Source organism: Bubalus bubalis, chromosome 1 (genome assembly GCF_019923935.1).
Source record: "Bubalus bubalis isolate 160015118507 breed Murrah chromosome 1, NDDB_SH_1, whole genome shotgun sequence".
Lineage (NCBI taxonomy): Eukaryota > Metazoa > Chordata > Mammalia > Artiodactyla > Bovidae > Bubalus > Bubalus bubalis.
Window position 1 is genome coordinate 10,527,364 of NC_059157.1, and position 21,691 is coordinate 10,549,054.

At 44.5% G+C, this 21,691-nt stretch overlaps 1 protein-coding gene across 9 annotated transcripts in view; it reads right to left on the reverse strand.

The window, feature by feature from the left end:
• The window catches only part of IDO2 (indoleamine 2,3-dioxygenase 2), a 67,471-nt gene that overhangs the window by 23,590 nt on the left and 22,190 nt on the right, over positions 1–21,691 (reverse strand). For 3 of the 9 annotated variants that reach the window (XM_025278137.3, XM_044929517.2, XM_025278102.3), the window contains 6 exons: positions 19,304–19,399; positions 12,399–12,518; positions 8,947–9,065; positions 7,688–7,702; positions 5,667–5,766; positions 4,134–4,251 (listed from right to left, as the gene is read on the reverse strand). In XM_025278137.3, coding sequence (XP_025133922.3) covers positions 4,134–4,251; positions 5,667–5,766; positions 7,688–7,702; positions 8,947–9,065; positions 12,399–12,518; positions 19,304–19,399 — 568 coding nt within the window. The remainder of the gene's footprint in view (positions 1–4,133; positions 4,252–5,666; positions 5,767–7,687; positions 7,703–8,946; positions 9,066–12,398; positions 12,519–19,303; positions 19,400–21,691) is intronic. The other 6 variants (XM_025278107.3, XM_025278112.3, XM_025278119.3 and 3 more) reach the window with 6 other exon arrangements.

Here is a 21,691-nt window from a genome sequence, read left to right on the forward strand (position 1 = left end):
GACTGTAGCTGTGGGATTTTCCAGGCAAGAATACTGGAGTAGCTTACCATTTCCTCCTCCAGGGAATCTTTCTGACCCAGGGTTTGAACCCACATCTCCTGCATTGCAGGTGGATTCTCTATGGTTAAGCCACCGGGGAAGCCCATATCTATATATAAATAATTATGAATGATTGGTGGTGTTGTACAGCAGAAACCAACATAACACACTCTAAGGCAATTATCCTCTAATTTAAAAATTAAGTAAATTTTTAAAGTATAAAAATTAAAAAAATAAGTTCAGAAGTTAAGAAGGAAAATATCTTAGACAAAACTAAGTGAAGTAATCAGAAGTAATCAGTAATGTGAAGGGCTTTCACACTTACCAAACTGTCAGAAGCAAACATTTTGACCCCTCATCTCTAATAAAAGAACAATCCCTACAGCTACTAAGGTGTCGACTAAAAAAAAATGTACAACTAGAGAGTTGTGAGTTAAGTTTTATTTGGGGCAAAATGAGGACTGCAGCCAGGGAGGCAGTACCTCAGATACCTGAGAGACTGCTCCAAAGCGGCAGTAGGGGAAAGTCAATATATAAGGTTTCGGTGAAGGGGGAGTTCAATGCCATGAAGCACCCATTTTACAAAAGGTTTTTTGTTAGTCATGAGGATCTGATGTCATCATGAAGGGATTTAGTGCTTCTCTAGATATGAGAGAGAATATGCGATGACCAACCTAGATAGCATATTGAAAAGCAGAGACATTACTTTGTCAACAAAAGTCCGTCTAGTCAAGGCTATGGTTTTTCCTGTGGTCTTGTATGGATGTGAGAGTTGGACTGTGAAGAAGGCTGAGCGCTGAAGAATTGATGCTTTTGAACTGCGGTGTTGGAGAAGACTCTTGAGAGTCCCTTGGACTGCAAGGAGATCCAACCAGTCCATTCTGAAGGAGATCAGCCCTGGGATTTCTTTGGAAAGAATGATGCTAAAGCTGAAACTCCAGTACTTTGGCCACCTCATGCAAAGAGTTGACTCATTGGAAAAGACTCTGATGCTGTGAGGGATTGGGGGCAGGAGGAGAAGGGGACGACAGAGGATGAGATGGCTGGATGGCATCACTGACTCAATGGACGTGAGTCTGAGTGAACTCCGGGAGTTGGTGATGGATAGGGAGGCCTGGCGTGCTGCGATTCATGGGGTGGCAAAGAGTCGGACACGACTGAGTGACTGAACTGAACTGAACTGAACTAGCTTTGAGGAGATACAAGGATTTAGATCATAAAATCTGTTCCTAAAAACATCCAACTATCTAAAGACCTGTCTCACTAGATTCCCTGGGGCACAGAGTGCCTCACTCCACCCTGAACTCCCTTTGGGGTTGTTGAAGGTCAATAGCTGTAGCAGCATGGGGTTCAATCTCCATAGAGGCAGATGTCAAATGCCTTTTTTGTTCACTCTTTGGCAATGCTCTTGGTAACTGCCAATTTGTAATTGACAAAGGGTAAGCCAGAAATGGTGTTGAGTCAGAAGGAAATACAAGGCAACAGTTTCTACAGCTTTTCAGAGAGAATAATTATCCCTCAGCTTTTCTGAGAAAATAAACTCAGAGAACAAGGGCCCTTAATAATCACACAGGCTTGAAATCCAGACTTACTCATATTTTGGATGCCTGGAAATCCCAGCACAGTTTAGCCTTCCAACAGAGCCCAAAGCTCTGACCTGGTTGATTTGCTTGTTTACCACCAAAACAGGAGAGATGAACTCGGGTCGTGCGGGTGTGCAGTGTGAAGATCCACATGTGTGATGTGGTGATGGACTTCTGTTTTGGGGGGAGTCAGGCTATGAGAATAGAATTGTCTGGGTTTGATTTCCAGTCAGCAGTGAGAACTGGGTAAAACTGTGAAGTGGAAATCCTGTGTGAGCTGGACTGAGACTACGTGACAAAGTTCAGCGCAGGGTGGTTCTCTTATGTCAACTGCAGCCCTAGAGCAAAGAGGCTCTGCCTTGGCCCTGCCACCTCCTCTGCCTTGGGCACTCCTTCAGGCATGACTCCAGACCAGAAAATTCCTGGAAAGGAGGACTTTGTGGGGAAAAGGAAGAAACAATTCGTGCTAAAGCTGAGCTCAGAAAGAAGGAATCTTGGAAAGCTCCATTTGGGGGAGGAAAGCAGTGAAGCTGAGCTCTATTATCAGGCAGACGAAATTCAACTCCCAAAGAAATTCAACCAATGACTAAAACATTCATGTGATTCCTTATACCTTGAACTTCCTATTATCTATCATTTTTATAACGTCACTTTTCTGGTTACCATGGTTAAGTAACAAACCACTCAGACTCAGTGGCATAGAATAATCATTGTATTGTGAGCATGGCCCTGCAGGGCAGGAATCAGGGCCAGACTCAGCAGAGATGGCTGTCTGCTTCACAGTGCTTGGATCCTCAGCTGAGGAGATGGAACTGAAGGTGCCTGGGCAGTGGGAACTTAAGACTCTCCCAGGGGCTTATTCACCACTGTGCCAAGTGCCCAATGGGGCCCCTATACTTGGCCTCTCTGTGTGGTCTGACATCCTCTTTGATGCCCTTGACCCCAGTTGACTTTTCTCGTTGTGACTCAGAGCACACTGTGGCAACTGCATCAGATTTTCTCACCCTGCCTGGGAAGTCATGCTGTGTTACTTCTGCTGAGTTCTACTGGTCACAGGCATGCCACAAGCCCACATACAGGCTTAACCCTTTGATGAGAGGAGAATTCAGGCCACATGGTTAAGGAGCATAGAGGGTGGAAGATGCTGTTGGGGCTGCTTTTGAAAGTTGCAGGCGGAGACGGTCATGTCTCTTACTGCAGTGACTAGTAGTCACTTTTTATAGTAGACACCTGTATAGGATGTCTGTGTGGGCAAATTTGCCTTGGGGTGACACAAGAGAAATCATCCCATCACCTTCCCAGGCCATCAGACCTCCTGCAGAGTACGAGGAAGAAAGCTAAAGGTTGGCCCAGGCTGTAGAAGTGACTTGGAGAATGAGAACTAGGGAAATGTGTGAGAGCCAGACAGAGCTAAGGCCACCTTGCCGGGACATACCTGTGACAGGGTGGAGGGCCTCCCATGACCTTCTGAACCACTCACTTCTGCTCATTCATATGATCTGGACACCTGCAACGTCTCTCTAGTGGTCCTGACATCCTGAGTAACACACTCTGGGCACCTTGGCAAAACTAAAATCCATCTCACTAAGCTGGGAGAGCTGGTTTGGCAAAAGACCTAGTCATGTGATTGGGAGGGCTTTAAAATTAAAATGGCAAAACCAATACAGTATTGTAAAGTTAAAAAAAATGAAAATAAAAAAATAAAATTTCTTTTTCCAACTTAAAAAAATTAAATTAAAATTCAGGGAAATGGGGAGATGTGACTCTGACATGTAAAAAGAGGCCTTTGAATGAAAGAGTATGTAATCAGATGAATTTCGCAGAGTCTGCAAGGACAATCTATCCTTTTAATGAAAGGATAAAACTGAGCTCCATCCAGTTTCCAGCTCCCTCCCTCCTGCTCCATTTCTTATAAACACTCTCTTTTACTAGAATCTATTTTGTTTTGCAGAAGTAACAGATATTCATCTGCTTTTCCTTTATTAAAAAGATCAGGCCCTTTTCCATTTCAGTTTTGGAGTTTTTCCTGAGAGAGGAAGTTGAGTAGCTGCCCAGAAATTGCCAAGTGATGTGATCACCAGAATAATACTTAAGCAGTTAGCGAAGGGTGTGACCTTTAAGTGGCCATTCCTAGGACAACCTATCCCTTCGCTGGCCACAGAAAAGAACTGAAGAAGCCAAGATCAGTCATGTTCTCTGGGACCAGGGTCATTGCTGGATAAAGCAGGTATAAGCCATATGTGTGTCCCTCCCCTCTTCCCAAGCTTCACATGAGACCTCAACACACAGAAACGTGACGGCCGAAAATAGGAAATCACCCTAATTGCAAGTAAATGGAAAGGAGGGCAAAAGCATGAAAATATCCCTGCCAACCGAGAGCTCATTTTCCAATAGTCTGAACAGCAGTTACCTTAAAACCAGGCTAACACAGCAGCACCATCCCCCGGATGCTGCCCAGCCTGCAGGCCCTTTTCCCCACCAGGACAGCCCTCAGGCATCAGAAGCATGTACCGTGCATTTGTCCCAAGGCTCCAGTGATGTCCTGGATGGAGACCCTCAGTTGCTGCAGGGCTTGAAGCAAGGAGTCTGGGCTGGGCTGCAAGATGGCATTCACAGCCTGAACCAGGGCCTGGAGACAAGATTCAGTCCCTCAGTGCACGAGCATTCACTTACGGTCCACTGAGGTGGGGAGTCCAGGAAGGGCAGCCCTCTGCCTGCTCCCCTGGGGAGCGCTCCTGACCGGATTGGCCGTGAGATCCTCCTGACAGGACAGTCTCTCTGGTCATCAGCTGGATGGACCTGGTTAGGTCTTTCTGGATCTTTCCACTGGCTGCTCCTTCTTGTCCCTCTCAAGGGCCTCCCTCCCTCATTTCCCTCCTTCCTTCTTCTGGAGTTATCACACATGAGCATCCTTCCTACTTCTATGCCTTGAATTGGGACACCTTCACTCCTCAACTCTGTCTTACAGAAAATCAGAATCTGTGGAGCTTCAGCTCCAGAGCCCCCTTCATTAGCAGCCTCTGCTTTGTCTGAACCCCTTACCAGTATTTTATTTTGTTTCCATAATAAACACACAGAATAAACACATGGATGAGGAGTAAAGTGACCACACAGTTTTACAGTGAAGGAGGGAGCAGTAATAATGGTAGCCCAATCTGGTCACCCCACTCTAGACACAGAAGGCACCCAAAATATGCTTATCAGGGAAGGTGGTGAAAACAGAAACCTAACTCCAACATCTCTAGGCAAGACATGGATGCTTTGTGGACATCTGACCTTCTTGGGACCTGCCTGAGCCTTAAAGGGATTCAAGCTTACAACCCCAAAGGGCTAAGTGACCTCAAGGATGATACATTTTTAGTTTAGCTAGTTTTTTTTTTTAATTTTTTTGACTTTTCATTTTATATTGACGGTATAGCTAATTAACAATGTTGTGATAGTTTCAGGTGGACAGCGAAGGGATTCAACCATACATACACATGTATCTAGTTCCCTGTGCTATACAGTAGGTCTTGGTTGGTTCTCAAGGATGGTTCATTTGAACTCAGAGCCTTTGTATGGCGTCTCCTTCTGCCAGAGATCAGCCTCTGTCTTTCTGTCTCTGTCTCTGTGTCTACATTACTCAGGGATTAACTTTCAGATCTGTCATTTCCTGTGGGGAGTTTTGCCCAACCTGTCGAGTCTGAATTAGATTTTAGATGTCTTTCCATGAAACTCAGCATTCTTTTTCTCATTACACCCTATATCAGCCCACCTTCCCCCACTGGATCCTGAGCGTCAGTTGGAGGCCAGAGCAATGTCTTTCTTATTCCCCCAGATCTCCCATTGCCTAGAACAATGCTTATTTGTTAATGGACAAGTGGTCAATTCTAAGCTTTATGGTAGTTCAGGAAAGGGAGCTAGAACGTCTATCTCTTTGCTTAACTAACCAAAACAGGAGTCTATGTTGATTCAGTCACTGCAGGGAAAGGGTCTGGGTGGGAAGGAAAGCTCAGACAGATCTCTCATTTAGGAAAAAAAAAAGTGCTTTGGGTGGAAAGATACCTTAATCCCAGGCACAGCTGCTTTCTCCACCAGAACAGTCACCAGTACAAAACCACGCAGGCTTTCTCCCCCAGGGAATGAGACGATGGTGTCCAAGTTCCTTGGGAAGGAGAGATGACCACGTGGTTAGAGAGGTTTGGGCACGGTGAGTATGCGGGGCCCAGAGGTGGCCTCGAGTCAGGTAACTGCTAGTCCAAGGTGGAACCAGCAGCCAACCTTCTCAGCTCTGCAAGATGACTGAGGACAAGCATCTCTTCAGCAACATTCAGGAAGGAAAGGGAAACATCTGCTCCAGCCCAAGTTCACCTGAGCTGAGCTCCCAAAGTCTGGCACAGCCTTGATGGTCCCAGACCATCACTTCCACCTCAGGAAACCACTAAAGCACGAGTGGATGAGTAGGGCTGATTCTTCACACACCCTTCCTGTTAGGAACACAGAGTCATAGAGCTCCAGGGAACATAAAATGATAGTTGCTCTGTCATGTCCGAATCTTTGGGACTCCATGAACTATGGCCTACCAGACTCCACTGTCCATGGGATTTCCCAGGCAAGAATACTGGATTGGGTTGCCGTGCCCTTCTCCAGGGGATCTTCCCAACCCAGGGACTGAACTGAACCTGAGTCTGCCACACTGCAGGCAGATTCTTTACCATCTGGGCCACCTGGAAGGCCCAGGCCATGGCTAACTCCACACCCCTTTTCTACAGACAGAAAAATATGGCCCAAAGAAGCAAACTCACTTGCCCAAATTCATCCAGTTGCTTAGTCATTGGACCTGTTATGAAACAGAGCTGTTTCATAACTCAGGCTGGGACTCTCTCTAATCAGTATCCACCCCCACCACCCCCCACCCCCCGCATCCCCCACCAAATTCTGTATTATAGTAGTGAAAGCTGAAGACTAATAGAGGATCATTCTTAAATGACCTATTATCACATGGATTCAAATACCCCAGAGCTGGATCCAGTCTATGAAGCATGCAAACTTCATTCAATAAATCACCTCTGCCTCTAACATTTTAAAAACAAGAAAAATGAAAAACACAAAAGAAAACTAAGTCAGGGACCCCCATAGTTTCAGCAGAGTCACATTTCTGTGCAAAATGGGGTCTTCACCCTTCATCTCTCCATCTTCCGAGCTAAAGCTTTTATGCTGAACCCCTTATTGAGCTGAGGTTTGTTGATTAGAAAGGCAGTGTCAACTTAGAGCTTAACTGTGCTCTCTAGTGAAAGAGGAGTTTAAAAATGTCTCAACCAGACTTGTCCTGCAAGCTCCAGTCTCTGTAATATTTCAAAGGGATTCTGTAGCTGTAGCAGCCACAACCTGCCCTTTGTCCTTTCATAGAAGTTATGGTGAGACCAGAGATCTTTTTCAGATTTTGCGTGCATGTGTGCTAAGTCAGTTCAGTTGTGTCCGACTCTGCAACCCCATGGACTGTAGCCTGCCAGTCTCCTCTGTCTGTGGGATTCTCCAGGCAAGAGTAATGGAGTGGGTTGCCATGCGCTCCTCCAGGGCATCTTCCTGGCCCAGGGATCAAACCCATGTCTCTTACTTCTGCATTACTGCATTGGAGGCGGGTTCTTTACCACCAGATCATTAGACTTGAAAAAAATCACAGAGAATTAGAGAACTGGTGAAGCTTTGGTGTTTAGGGGGTGGTGAGGAGTGGTTTGTTTGTTTGCTCTTCTTGCATTGCCTTTTACTTTTTTTTTTAAATGTACAAACTGGAAAATGTAGCAAAGAAAATTAATTCCTTAATTTACACATAGCAGAGACAACTATTGTTAACTTTTGGGCTGTTGATTTGAGGCATATGTTCTTCTAGTCTTTTTTGTGTGTGTGCATTTCTATAATTTATATATTATGCATGCAATATGGGATGCTTTCTTTTTTGTGTGTTTATTTTATTGTAAGTTTTTACAGTTAGTGAAAATCTAAAGTGAGTATGGAGTCTCAAAGAGTCAGATACAACAGAGTGACTGAACTGAACTAAAGTGAGTGAAGGATTTCTGATAGCTTACCTGATTTCCAGGGGTCTAGTCCAATTTCAGTGATTGATAAAAGAAAAAGAAAAGACAGGAACAAATCAGTTTGCAAACTTGATATGCCTTCCAGGGTCATGTGTACACAAGTCATGTGCCTTTGTGAGCAAATGAACCGCAGACACACACACACACACACACACACTACACAGTTTGGATGTCAGGGGCTGTGACTAGACTATGGACCTGAGGGCAGCAGAATACACCATCCCAAATATACCACTTTGGTGGATTATTTTGAATTAAAGGTACTTGAGAAACAGCAGATGCCAAAAGGACATGCTGACCTCTTTGTGCCCCTGAAAGGAGGGAGTAAATCTTCCAGGTGAAGGGCGTCCTCCCTGTACCAGGACGTAGAGAGATAGTCTTATCAACAGAGACAATGATTCAGGGCTTCAGGCATGTCTCTCTGTTTGTAACCCTATGGACCATAGCCCACCAGGCTCCTCTGCCCATGGGATTCTCCAGGCAAGAATACTGGAGTGGGTGGCCATGCCCTCCTCCAGGGGACCTTCCTGACCCATGGGACTGAATTCGCATCTCTTATGTCTCCTGCACGGGCAGGCAGGTTCTTTACCGCCAGCACCATCTGGGAAGCCCCCTCTGTTCATCTGTCTTGTGTCAGTTTGATGAATAGACTAGCCAAGGAGCCTAGATGTGAAGAAGGGCAAAGTTTTCTTCCCTACAGGTCTTGGTGTAACAGAGTGAGCCAAATCTCAATATATATATCAGACTCAAAACACTGAGCCTGTGGCCATCCAGAAAATTTATCTTGTTCCTTTTATATCTTTGTAACAACCTGTCCCAGTGTGTTCAGAGTGGGTGGAGAGGAAACTCCTGCAAACTGTGAATTTTGAACTTGTGTTTAAGTTCACCCCTTCTTTGGCACCACAAATGTGTTAGTCGCTCAGTCGTGTCTGACTCCTTGCGACCACATGGATTGTAGCCTGCCAGGCTCCTCTGTTTATGGAATTTCCTAGGCTAGAATACTGGAGTGGGTGGCCATTTCCTTCTCCAGGGGATCTTCTGGACCCAGGGATCAAACCTGGGTCTCCCACATTGCAGGCAGATTCTTTAATATCTGAGCCATGAGGGAAGGCCCCAGGTAATAAATATGAGCATCCCTCATCCAAAAGAGCTGACAAAGTTTGGACTTTTCCTGCAGCAAGAGAAATCACAAACCTCTCCCTTAGCCGGTTTTCATTTGTTCAGATCCCAAGCACCCTCTCCTGTCTTACCCTCCTGGGTTCCTAGTAGTCCAGTTGGCCAGCACCAAGTCCGAGTGAACGAGGATAGGAGGGAGTCCCAGGTTCCTGGAGACCTCAACAAAGGGCAGGGCAAGGTTTCTTGGCAGAATCTTGCAGAAATAAATGCAGACAGTTAGCACATTATAGAAAGAATGCAATGGAGGAAGCAGTCTGTCTCTTTTCTTTTTATTGGCATATAGTTGTTTTACAATGCTGTGTTAGTTTCTGTATAATTAGCTCCTGTGTAGTTAGTACAGGAAAGTGAATCAGCTACATATACATGTATACATGCATCCCCTCTTTTTTGGATTTTTTTTAGGTCACCACAGAGCACTGAGTAGAGTTCCCTGTGCTATATAATAGGTTCTCATTTGTTATCTATTTTATACATGGTATCAATAGTGTATGAGCTTCCCAGGTGGCACTAGCAGTAAAGAGCCTGCCTGCCAATGCAGGAGGCATAAGAGATGTGGGTTCCATCCCTGGGTCAGGAAGATCCCCTGGAGGAGGGCATGGCAACTCACTCCAGTATCCTTGCCCAGAGCATCCCCGGGACAGAGGAGCCTGACAAAGCCCCAGTTCATGGAGTCTCAAAGAGTTGGACATGACTGAGCAGCTATGTCAATCTGTTTTTAATTCCTAAAAATCGTGTGGTAAAGAAACAACCTGAGAATAAAAATGGAAATTATATGAGTGATCCATATAATTAATCCATGTAATTAATGTATATAATTAATTAACATATATCCGTATAATTAATACAAATATAACACACAATTCACTCTCATATTTATTCTTTAACAACCTAGTGGATGTATTATTTATGAGTATGGTCTGAAATATATGTGAAAAGTACAAAATTGGAACATGCATGTATGTATATAGTATAAAATCATCTCTGAAAATTGTACAATGCAGAGCATGAACAAATGTTGAGGCGTAAGTGGGGATTGAGTTCATGAGCAGTGGGAAAATATCCCCCTCTCTCTCTGTATATATATGTATTTATATATATCCAGATACATAATGTAGATATCTGCATACAAGTGTTTTGTGTACAGTCTTAGTTTTAGGAACAAATATGTGTATATGTTTGTATATATATGTGTGTGCGTGTGTCCTTTTCTCAGAGAGATGGATGGGAAGACTAGAACATTTTATCATACCCAATAGCAACTTCAACTAAATCACCTTAGGACAGTCCCCATTCAATCCCTGAGTAATCTGAGGGCCACTCTAAAGAACTCTATTTGTCCAAATATCCAGAAAAATTACCAGGACCCATGGGGATGGGAGTGGGGGGCTCTAACCATCAACAAGGCTAAATAGATCCAAAAGAATTCTTATGCCTCCTCTTTCCCACTTCCAACTTCCCTCCCCCTTAACGTAAAAATATATATTCACAGAAAGTAGAGAGGAGCCAAAGAGCCTCTTGATGAGGATGAAAGAGAGCTGGCTTAAAACTCAGCATTCATAAAACTAGGCTCATGACATCTGGTCCCATCACTTCATGGCAAATAGATGGGGAAAAAGTGGAAGCAGTGACAGATTTTATTTTCTTGGGCTCCAAAATCACTGCAGTGGCTGCAGCCACAAATTAAAAAGACATTTGCTCCTTGGAACGAAAGCTATGACAGGGGTAGACAGCATATTAAAAACCTGAGACAAAGGTCCATATAGTCAAAGTTATGATTTTTCAGTAGTCATATATGGGTGTGAAAGTTGGACCATAAAGAAGGCTGAGCACTGAAGATGCTTTCGAACTGTGGTGCTGGAGAATACTCTTGAGAGTCCCTTGGACTGCAAGGAGATCCAACCAGTCCATCCTAAAGGAAATCAGTCCTGAATATTCATTGGAAGGACTGATGCTAAAGCTGAAGCAGTCCTTTGGCCACCTGATGTGAAGAACTGACTCACTGGAAAAGACCCTGATGCTGGGAAAGGTGGAGGGCAGGAGAAGGGAGGGACAGACAGTGCAGAAATGAGGTGTCTCTATAGTAAGAAAAGTTTAAAAAGTTAAAGGAGGAAATACAGGGAAAGTAGAGATGGTTTGAGGTTGCATGTGGGAATGGGCGTAGGTCATAGACACACCAGAAGCTGGTGTCTTCCTCCCTTGTCACCTACTTCATCCCTTCCACAGTTGAGGATGCTGGTCTGGAGAACAGAAAGAGGAGGAAAAATCCATTGGGGTGTTCCATCATGTGTGCCTAGACTTCAAACTTTCCAACATCAGACACATGACTCTTTGAAGTTAGACATCCTGACATTAAAACAGCCTGCAGCCCCTCTCTGCTTACTTCCTGTCTCCTAGCTCACTTTGCTTTGCTTTGCTTTCATCACTGGGAGTCTCCTCTATTTACTTGAGATACAAATGGTAGAATAAACCTAGGCAAACAAAGTAAGAACAGGTGGCTCACTCAAGCTTCGAGAAGCAAAACAAGGGTAACATCCTGATTTCTGTAAAAGGTCCATTTATAAAAAAGTGAAACCAATAGTAATTTATACTGAGGTAAGTGAAACTCAAAGACTTCATGTTCTGAGATTCAGATAAAAACTGTAAAAAGTTATGCAAGGAGTCAGAAGAGATTTGCATGAAATTTTAAGAGACAGACCAGCATTTGGTAGATAACAAGCAACATCAAAAAAATAAGCATAGTGTTATAAATGGTAATGTGTGTCTCTGGGGAATGAAGGCTGCATTAGGGAAATCAGAAGGTCTGGGTTGTGACCCTGGATTTTCCACAAACTTGCTACCTAGCCTTGGGCCAGAAACTTAACTTCTGTAGTCCCTGGCTGTCTGTAAAATGGGTACAGCATTGCTATACTTAGTGTATGAGATTGTGAACACTGTGGTTACTGATGTGTGTAAGAGCACAAAATGCTGTAAAATGGAAGTCATTCAGTGTTTCCTAATATCTTATGACTTGCCTTCAGATGCAACAGTTTAAAATTCCTAGAAGAAGGTGAGTGTCAGAAAGAAAAATAAAAAGAAAATTCAAAAACAAATGAAAGGGCTCCCAGTTCGAAAGAAAATTAACTGCCTGGCCAGGTGGGGAGAAATGGTCTTTCATTTAAATGGGCCTTTTGCACTTCATTTTACTGCTGCTCTTGGGTAATAGCTAAGTCATATCTGACTCTTTGAGACCCCCATGGACTGTAGGCCCCAAGTCTCCTCTTTCCTGGGCTTTCTCAGGCAAAAATACTGGAGTGGGTTGCCATTTCCTTCTCCAGGAGATCCTCCCGACCCAGGGATTGAACTCATCTCTCCTGTATTGCAGGCAGATTATTTACCACTGACCCACCTGGGAAGCCTTTGTGCTTCCTTCATCTCAGACCCAAAGGGAAGAACATGAAAGGACCCATTTACCAGGAAAACAGTGTAGAGTGTTCTCCAGGTACAGGGAACCTGCCATATGACAAGACAGGAGTCCCTTTGTCCCTACCTCTTTGGGCTGTGTCTCTCCATCCTGCCAGACATACCCCATGGTGATAAAGCTCAGGACTAGGCGTGCCAGGCGCCACTCTCGGTAACCTGTGAGGAACTGGCAGTTCAAGAGCGGCATCTGTTCAGGAGAAATGTCCAGAGGTTACCAGTTGCAACTGGTTCCAAATAGGAAAAGGAGTACATCAAGGCTGTATATTGTCACCCTGCTTATTTAACTTCTATGCAGAGTACATCATAAGAAATGCTGGACTGGAAGAAGCACAAGCTGGAATCAAGATTGCCGGGAGAAATATCAACAACGTCAGATATGCAGATGACACCACCCTTATGGCAGAAAGTGAAGAGGAACTCAAAAGCCTCTTGATGAAAGTGAAAGTGGAGAGTGAAAAAGTTGGCTTAAAGCTCAACATTCAGAAAATGAAGATCATGACATCCGGTCCCATCACTTCATGGGAAATAGATGGGGAAAGAGTGGAAACAGTGTCAGACTTTATTTTTGGGGGCTCCAAAATCACTGCAGTTGGTGACTGCAGCCATGAAATTAAAAGCCGCTTACTCCTTGGAAGGAAAGTTATGACCAACCTAGATAGCATATTCAAAAGCAGAGACATTACTTTGCCAACAAAGGTCTGTCTAGTCAAGGCTATGGTTTTTCCTGTGGTCATGTATGGATGTAAGAGTTGGACTGTGAAGAAGGCTGAGCACTGAAGAATTGATGCTTTTGAACTGTGGTGTTGGAGAAGACTCTTGAGAGTCCCTTGGACTGCAAGGAGATCCAACCAGTCCATTCTGAAGGAGACCAGCCCTGGGATTTCTTTGGAAGGAATGATGCTGAAGCCGAAACTCCAGTACTTTGGCCACCTAATATGAAGAGTTGACTCATTGGAAAAGATTCTGATGCTGGGAGGGATTGGGGGCAGGAGGAGAAGGGGATGACAGAGGATGAGATGGCTGGATGGCATCACTGACTTGATGGACGTGAGTCTGGGTGAACTCTGGGAGTTGGTGATGGACAGGGAGGCCTGGCGTGCTGTGATTCATGGGGTCGCAAAGAATCGGAATCGACTGAGCGACTGAACTGAACTGAACTGAACTGAATGGCCGTGGGAGTTTTGTGGCTTGAAGGGTCCTTTGGGTGTAACTGGTAGGTTATCTTTTAGTTAAGGTGATCCTCACACACTCATTTCTGCCCTGATCTTAGGATACTGCAGTAAGAGAGGTCTTTCACATTATATTGTTCATGAAATACCAATACCTACATCCCATGCAAGCCCCCAAATTGTCCCCATGGTAATGCCTGGACACTGGTCACCATTACTGAAGTGGCAGCTTGATTGGCGTGTTCTATAAACAGAATAAAGTAGTCCCAAGACTGACATCATGTATCAAATGTGGAGTCTCCCAGGGCAACTTTTACAATCCTGCCTTATCAAACACCTTCTGCTTAATGGGTACCATTGTACCGTTAACAGCCCAGCTGCTGTGGGCGTGACTCTCTCGGTGTAATTCCTAGATGAAAAGGTAAATGGAGCCCAACGGAATTAGGAATCCACCCAACAAATTCCCTCCCAGGAGGTGGTTGCGGGAGCCCAAAGGCTGTTCGGTCCTTGTCCTAACCCTCCAGGTGACCCTGGGTGGGTCTTTCCACTTCTCCACCAGCTTCCTCTTCAAGATGAGTCATAGGGAAGTGTGAAGGCCATGTTGCTGTTGAAATCAACACCCTGTACACAAATATGTTATCACTGACAGCCCTGCCTGTGCAAACAGTACCAGTTTCTCGGTTTAGTTCTGGCCAGTCCTGCCTTTTTCGGTGGACACCAACAGCCTCTGAGCTCTAATTTCCCTGCACATCCCTGCTGGGTTTCCTCGGTCCCCCCAATCCTGCCCCTAGTTCTAGATACAGTCAGATCTATATCCTTCCAGGTGCCCCTCTCTGGGATCCCAAGCGCCAGAAGGGCGGCAGTGGACGTGGCATGTATTCTTTGAGAGAGGAGTGGGATGGGACCAGGGGTCCTATCGCCCACCGCCTCGCAGAAGCTTCTGCCCCCGGGATGGGACTCTGTCCTCCGCGGTCTGCTAGGGGCAGCCTTTCCCTGTCTTCTGCTTTGTACCAGATTCCACATTTCACCCTAAAAATTGGCTGAGATACAATCTTGAAAGTTCTGTGCGTTAGGGGGGTGTGGGCGGGGTAGGGAGGGAAAAGGGGAAAGGCGGGGTTGGGGGGACCACTGAGATATTGCATTTTAACAAGAACCAGCCTGAAAATTACAACCACAGTTATTTATTCAGTACTTATGCTAAGGCAGTTACTAAACTGTCCAAGCCTTGATGCTAAAAGCTTCTCACTCAGGTTGGTATCCCGTTTTCTCCCAAGACCCATAGGCCAGAACTGAGGATCAGCGAGGGTAAGATATTCGCCCAAGGTTACAGAGCCAGGAGGGACTGAGCCAGGGTTCCAGTTCAGTTCTGCTGGCCACCGCCCTGTGCCAGATGGAAATCTGAAAGCCATATGTGTCATTTTACATTTTCTATCAGCCACATTTTAAAAATAGGAAGGAAAAAACAAAAAAAAAACCACTAAAGTGGAATTAGTTTTAATAACATTTTATCAAGGTTAATATATGCAAAATGTTAACACACGATCAATATTAAAAATATTGAGATATTTTACACTCTCCTTTTATAGTAAGTCTTCAAAATCCAATGGATATCTGACATGTTAATTTGTCCCAGTCATATTTCAAAGGCTCAGTGGCCATGAGTGGTTACTGGCTACCTATCCTGCAGCCTCAAGGTAAAGGAATAAAGTCCCAAGGTGTTCTGGGGTCACCTTCTGTTTTTCCTAGCTCAGGATTTATAATCAACTCTTTCTCCAAGGAGCCCTACTTCCGTTGATTGGAAAAGAGTTCAAATAAATGGGCACTGGGTTTGCTCTTTGCTACTGGAATGCCACAGTTTCTAGATCCTCACAGTGGGCAAAGTTAGGGAATAGTGCATGTGTATGGGCTTGGGGGTGTGCCCTGGTGGCTCAGGAGTAAAGAATCTGCCTGCAATGCAGGAGACCTGGGTTCCATCCCTGGGTCGGGAAGATCCCTTGGAGGAGGGCATAGGAATCCACTCCAGTATTCTTGCCTAGAGAATCCAATGGACAGAGGAACCTTGTGGGCTACAGTCCACGTGGTTGCAAAGAGTCTGACACGACTGGATGAATAAGCAGCAAGTTGTGTGTGTGTACACCTGTTATGCTGCCGCTGCTGTTTAGTCCCTAAACCTTGTCCAACTCTTTTGCAATCCCATGGACTATAGCCTGCCAAGCTCCTTTGTCGATGGTATTTCCCAGGCAAGAATACTGAAGTGGGCTGCCATTTTGTTCTCCAGGGTATTTCCTTACCTAGGGATAGAACTCGCATCTCCTGCTTGACAGGAAGATTCTTTACCACTGAGCTACCTGGCAAGCCCGTACACCTATTATATACACTGTTTATCCACATAAATTTATTTGTCCATCTATGTATCAGTGTGCATGTGCGTATATATAAGGGCGTCCCAGGCGGCACTAGTGGTAAAGAACCCACATGGTGATGGTGGTTTAGTCGCTGAGTCATGTCCGATGCGTGCGACCCCATGGACTGTAGCCTGCCAGGTTCCTCTGTCAGTGGGATTCTCCAGGCAACAATACGGGAGTGGGTTGCCATTTCCTTCTCCAAAGAACCCACATAAATGATGCTAAAATGCTAAACATATCAGATGTCTCCAACTCTAACCTGGTGTCACAGGTTGATCTTATTTTCCTCCCTTGCTAATGTATAACTTGCATCTCTGACAGTGAAATACCATCCACAATTCATTTGTTTATTTGCTCAGCCTAGTGTGTGTGTACACACACACACACACAGCAGTTTCAGAATTGTTCAACTGTACTGCTTTGCAAAACAAATTCACCAACTTGAGCGCAGTGATTACAAATGGTTCTTTTTTAATCCAGCACCAGTCACAGCATCACTTTCCTGAGTAACCTAGGTCACCTCCTTTTCCCTACCCTCTTCCCTAAAATGATGTCACGCATCTGTAGGACAGCTAGATTCACCTAGGTGTTATTGTCTGCATTCCATTCCAGCATCTCCCAACATTCTGGTTAATATTTTAAAATTTGCAGACACTTCACTATGTGATATACAATTCTATGGGTTTCACAAATGCATAGAATCACATATCAACCACCAGAACACCATAGATAACGGTTATGTTATCCTAAAATCCTCCTTTAGCAATCATTCCTCCTCAGTCCCTCATCACCATTGACCTGTGTTCTGTCCTTATAGTGTTCACCTTCTCTGCAATGTCACATGAATGGAATTGGGATGTGTAACCTTTTGGTTGTGACATGTTTCATTTAGCAAAATGTACATAAAGTTTATCCATATTGTTGAATAAACCAATAGCTTATTCATTTTCGTCGCTGAATAGCATTCCATCATATGAAGACAACTCAATGTCTTCCAGACTGCTGTAACAAAGTACCACAGGCTAGATGGCTTATGAACAATGGAAATTTAATTACTTTGATTTTGGAAGCTGGCAGTCCAAGATCAGGGTGCCAGCATGATTGGGTTCTATTGAGAACCATCTTGCTGTCTTCTTGCTGTATCTTCCCATGACAGCAACAGAGTGTCATAGAGCCCTGGGATCACTTTGATAAGGGCACTCATCCTATTTACAACTATCCCCTTCTTCTCTCATGATCTGATTACCTTGGGTGATGGTTGATTTGATGCATCAGTTTGACTAGGCTAAGAGAAGCCCAGATGGCTGGTAAACATTTTGGGGTGTGTCTCTGAGAGATTCTGGAAGAGGTTCTGGAAGAGATGTGGAGACTGAGTAAGGAACCTCAGCTCAGGTGGATTCCACCAGCTCAGGTGGAATCACTGCTCCGTTTAGGGCCTGAATAGAACAAAATAGTGGAGAAAGGGTGACATTGCTCTGTTTAAGCTGGGACAGCCGCTTCCCCTGACCCCCAGCATTAGCACTCCTAGTTCTTAGATCTTCAGACTCAGACCGGAACTTGCACCACCACCTCCCTGGGTTCTCAGCTTTCCTGGGCCTCCTCCAACTAGCAGGTGGCAGATTGTGGGACTTCTCAGCCTAGGTAATCATGTGAGTCAATCCCTCCTAATAAGTCTCTTTCTACATAGATAGGAAAAAAAAAAAAAAAAGACTCTTTCTCAGGAGATCTCTGACTAATCACCTCCAAAGGCTCTGCCTCCTAACACCATCACATTGGGGATTAGGATTTCAATGTATGAATTTGGGAACCACACAAATGTTCAGGCCTTTGTACTCAGTTTAAAATTCTCCTGTTGAGGGACATCTTGGTGGTTTCTGGTTTAGATAATCACTTACACATCAGCTTTTGCATGAACACAAAATTTTGGTTTACTTGGGTAAATATTTAGTAATGTGATTGCTGGGTCATATGGTAATTCTTGATCTGAATCTGCCACCTGGATGGAAGGGGAGTTTGGGAATGGACACATGTATGTGTATGGTTAAGTTTCTTCCCTGTTTACTGCAAACTATCATAACATTGTTAATTGGCTATGAGTGAAAGTGAAAGTGTTAGTCGCTCAGTTGTGTCTGACTCTTTGAGACTCCTTGGACTGTAGCCTGCCAGGCTCCTCTGTCCATATAATTCTCTAGGCAAGAATACTGGGAGTGGGTAGCTATTCCTTTCTCCAGGGGCTCTTCCCAACCCAGGGATAAAGCCTCGGTCTCCCCCATTGCAGGCAAAGGTCTTTCTGAGCCATGAGAGCCATACCCTAACACAAAATTATAAGTTTCTTTTTTTTTTTTAAAGAACCTGCCAGGGTAGTTGTGATATTTTGCAGGCCTTCTTCCAGGGTAGCTGTGATATTTTGCATTCCCATCAGCAATGTGAATGAGAGTCTCTTTGCATATATCATCACCAGTGTTTGCTATCTCCAGATTTTTAAAAAATGTTAGCTGTTCAAATAGGTGTTAAATTACCTTTTAGTACTTATTATCATAGATAAATAGTCCTATATTCCTCTGTAAGTCCCCTGCTGCTAACTGCTGCTAAGTCGCTTCAGTCATGTCTGACTCTGTGCGACCCCATAGATGGCAGCCCACCAGGCCCCATCGTCCCTGGGATTCTCCAGGCAAGAACACTGGAGTGGGTTGCCATTTCCTCCTCCAATGCATGAAAGTGAAAAGTGAAAGTGAAGTCACCCAGTCGTGTCCAACTCTTAGCGACCTCATGGACTGCAGCCTACCAGGCTCCTCCATCCATGGGATTTTCCAGGCAAGAGTACTGGAGTGGGTTGCCATTGCCTTCTCCGGTAAGTCCCCTAGTTTCGTTGTTATTCCTTCCTGATTAAGGCTTATCAATGATTTCTGAAGAATCTGCTAACACTGGCTGTATAACTGAGAAAGTCTCTTGGCTCAACTCTTTTATAGGACTCCAACAATAAATCAGTGTGACTTCATGCAGAGGGAGAGGAACCCTGACCATGGGGCTTGGCGTGAGGACACTGAGAATTCCATGCCTATTCTGACCCAGCTACATCTTATCCATCAATTTCCTGACAATTCTCAACCAGATTGCCTTCTTTATTTAAAGAACAAATATTTGTTGAGTGCTTAATATAATATAGTCCAGGAATTTTTCTGTGTAGGCTCTGGAAATTTTAGGGAAACACACATCATACCAGAAGCAAGTGTTATTCCACTCATCACCAAGGGTGAGATTGTTTTAGCTCTGTGGATAAAGTCACCATAGTGAGTGGTCAGCTGACCCATGTCTACAATGTTGAGAAAGGAAAGTGGTGAGAGGATGAAAATAGGGTAGTGAGAAAGGGTCAAGGAGAAGAACACAAGATGTTGTACCTCGTTTACTTGAGCTCGAAGCTGGCGGCTCTCAATCAACTGGGGAAGTCTGTTGGCAATTTCCATCCAAGGACTATAGTGACCAGGGAGTTCTCTCTGCATTCAGAAAATTCAAATGTCTCAGTATTTTACACCTTTTTGTGAAGCAGCCTCATTGCTACTTTCAGATTTCAGTCTTAAGGCAGAATTCAGATCAATTCTATTCAACAAATACTGAGAATTCACTGAATCCAATGTGAGGCAGTACAGATACACAGGTGACTAAAATGCGGTGCTTGCAGTTAGGAGCACGTGACTCCTAAGGGATAAGTAAAGTGTCATCAGACGTAACCATGAAGTATAATATGTTTGATTATGGATGTGTGTAAGCTTAAGAAAGGGCTCCCCCGGGGGCTCAGTGGTAAAGAATCTGCCTACAATGCAGGAGCCGCAGGAGACGTGGGTTTGATCCCTGGGTTGGGAAGATCCCTTGGAGAAAGGCATGGCAACCCACTCCAGTATTCTTGTCTGGAGAATTCCCATGGACAGAGGAGCCTGGAGGGTTGCAGTCCATGTGGTCACAAAGAGTTGGACACTACTAAAGTGACTTAGCATGGCACAGTAAGCTTAATAACTAGGAGAGGAGGGAGTGGTTAATTCTGTCTGTTATTCTAGAGGATTAAAGGGAAATGGTCATAGAAACATGACTGTTGGGGCCAGTAATAGGGTCTGAAAGTGACATTTCTAGTTGGCAATTTGAAGATGAGAAGGCATGTTTTCAAACAGAGCAGATGATGGATAAATCATCTGTTCTTGGGATTATAGATCATTCAGTATTACTCAAATCTAAAGTTTAAGAGAAATGACAAATTAATGACAAATGACTGTAACAAATGTGAGTCACTCATTCATTAGTGAGGTGGATGAACCCAGAGCCTGTTATACAGAATGAAGTAAGTCAGAAGAGAAAAAGAGCTATCATATATTAACTCATATATAAGAAATCTAAAAAGGTGGTACTGATGAACCCATTTGCAGGACAGAAATAAAACCACAGAGAATGGACCTGTAGACACAGCAGGGGAAGGAGTGGGTGGGACGAATTGAGAGAGTAACACTGATATTTATACATTGCTGCTGCTACTGCTGCTGCTAAGTCGCTTTAGTCGTGTCCGACTCTGTGTGACCCCATAGACAGCAGCCCACCAGGCTCCTCTGTCCATGGGATTCTCCAGGCAAGAACACTGGAGTGGGTTGCCATTTCCTCCTCCAATTCATGAAAGTGAAAAGTCAAAGTGAAGTCGCTCAGTCGTGTCCAACTCCTAGCGACCCCATGGACTGCAGCCCACCAGGCTCCTCCGTCCATGGGATTTTCCAGGCAAGAGTATACATTACTCTGCATAAAATAGAAAGCTAGTAGGAAGCTTCTATATAACACAAGGAGCCCAGCCCGGCACTCTGTGATGACCTAGGGGGTGGGATGGGGCGGGGGCGGCAGGGGGGGAGATGGGAGGGAGGTTCAAAAGAGAGGGGATATATGTATGCTTATGGCTGATTCACATTGTTATACAGCTGAAACCAACACAATATTGTGAAGCAATTATCCTCCGATTTAAAAGAAATTGGGGGGGAAAAAAAGTAGAGTCAGAGAGGATGATTTCCATGTTTATGGATCAGGTGACTGGATGAACTGGTGAGAACACCATGAATTGAAACAGAAATACAGGTGGAGTCACAGACAGGGCATATAATACTGAATTTATTTTTAGATCTGTCTAAAAAATCCATGGAATGTCACCTAAAATATCCATGGAATGTCAAGATATGGCTGTATACTGGGCAGCTGGATATATAATTGGGAGTTCAGGAGAAAATTAACGTTAGAAATGTGCACTTGGGAGTATCACAGTAGTGCAAATTCCACTTTGTGGTTAAAATGGCTAGAGTATACAAAGATAGTTCAGGAGAAGTTGCAAAGTGAAAAGAGAAGGCTTAGATCAATGTACTGGGGGATCTTACAAGGTGGCTAGAGGAAATAAATCCAGCAATTCAGATTATGAAGACATGCACAGAGGTTCAATGAGCCAGAAAGGAACCACCCTATGGAAGTCAAGACATTAGAGGGTTTCTTGGAGAGCCAGACATCTTTTAAGACTTCTTAAGAGAACAATGCAAAGAAATATAGGAAAACAATAGAATGGGAAAGACTAGAGATCTCATCAAGAAAATTAGAGATACCAAGGTAACATTTGGAGAAGGCAATGGCACCCCACTCCAGTACTCTTGCCTGGAAAACCCATGGACGGAGGAGCCTGGTAGGCTGCAGTCCATGGGGTCGCTAGGAGTCGGACACAACTAAGCGACTTCACTTTCGCTTTTCACTTTCGTTCATTGGAGAAGGAAATGGCA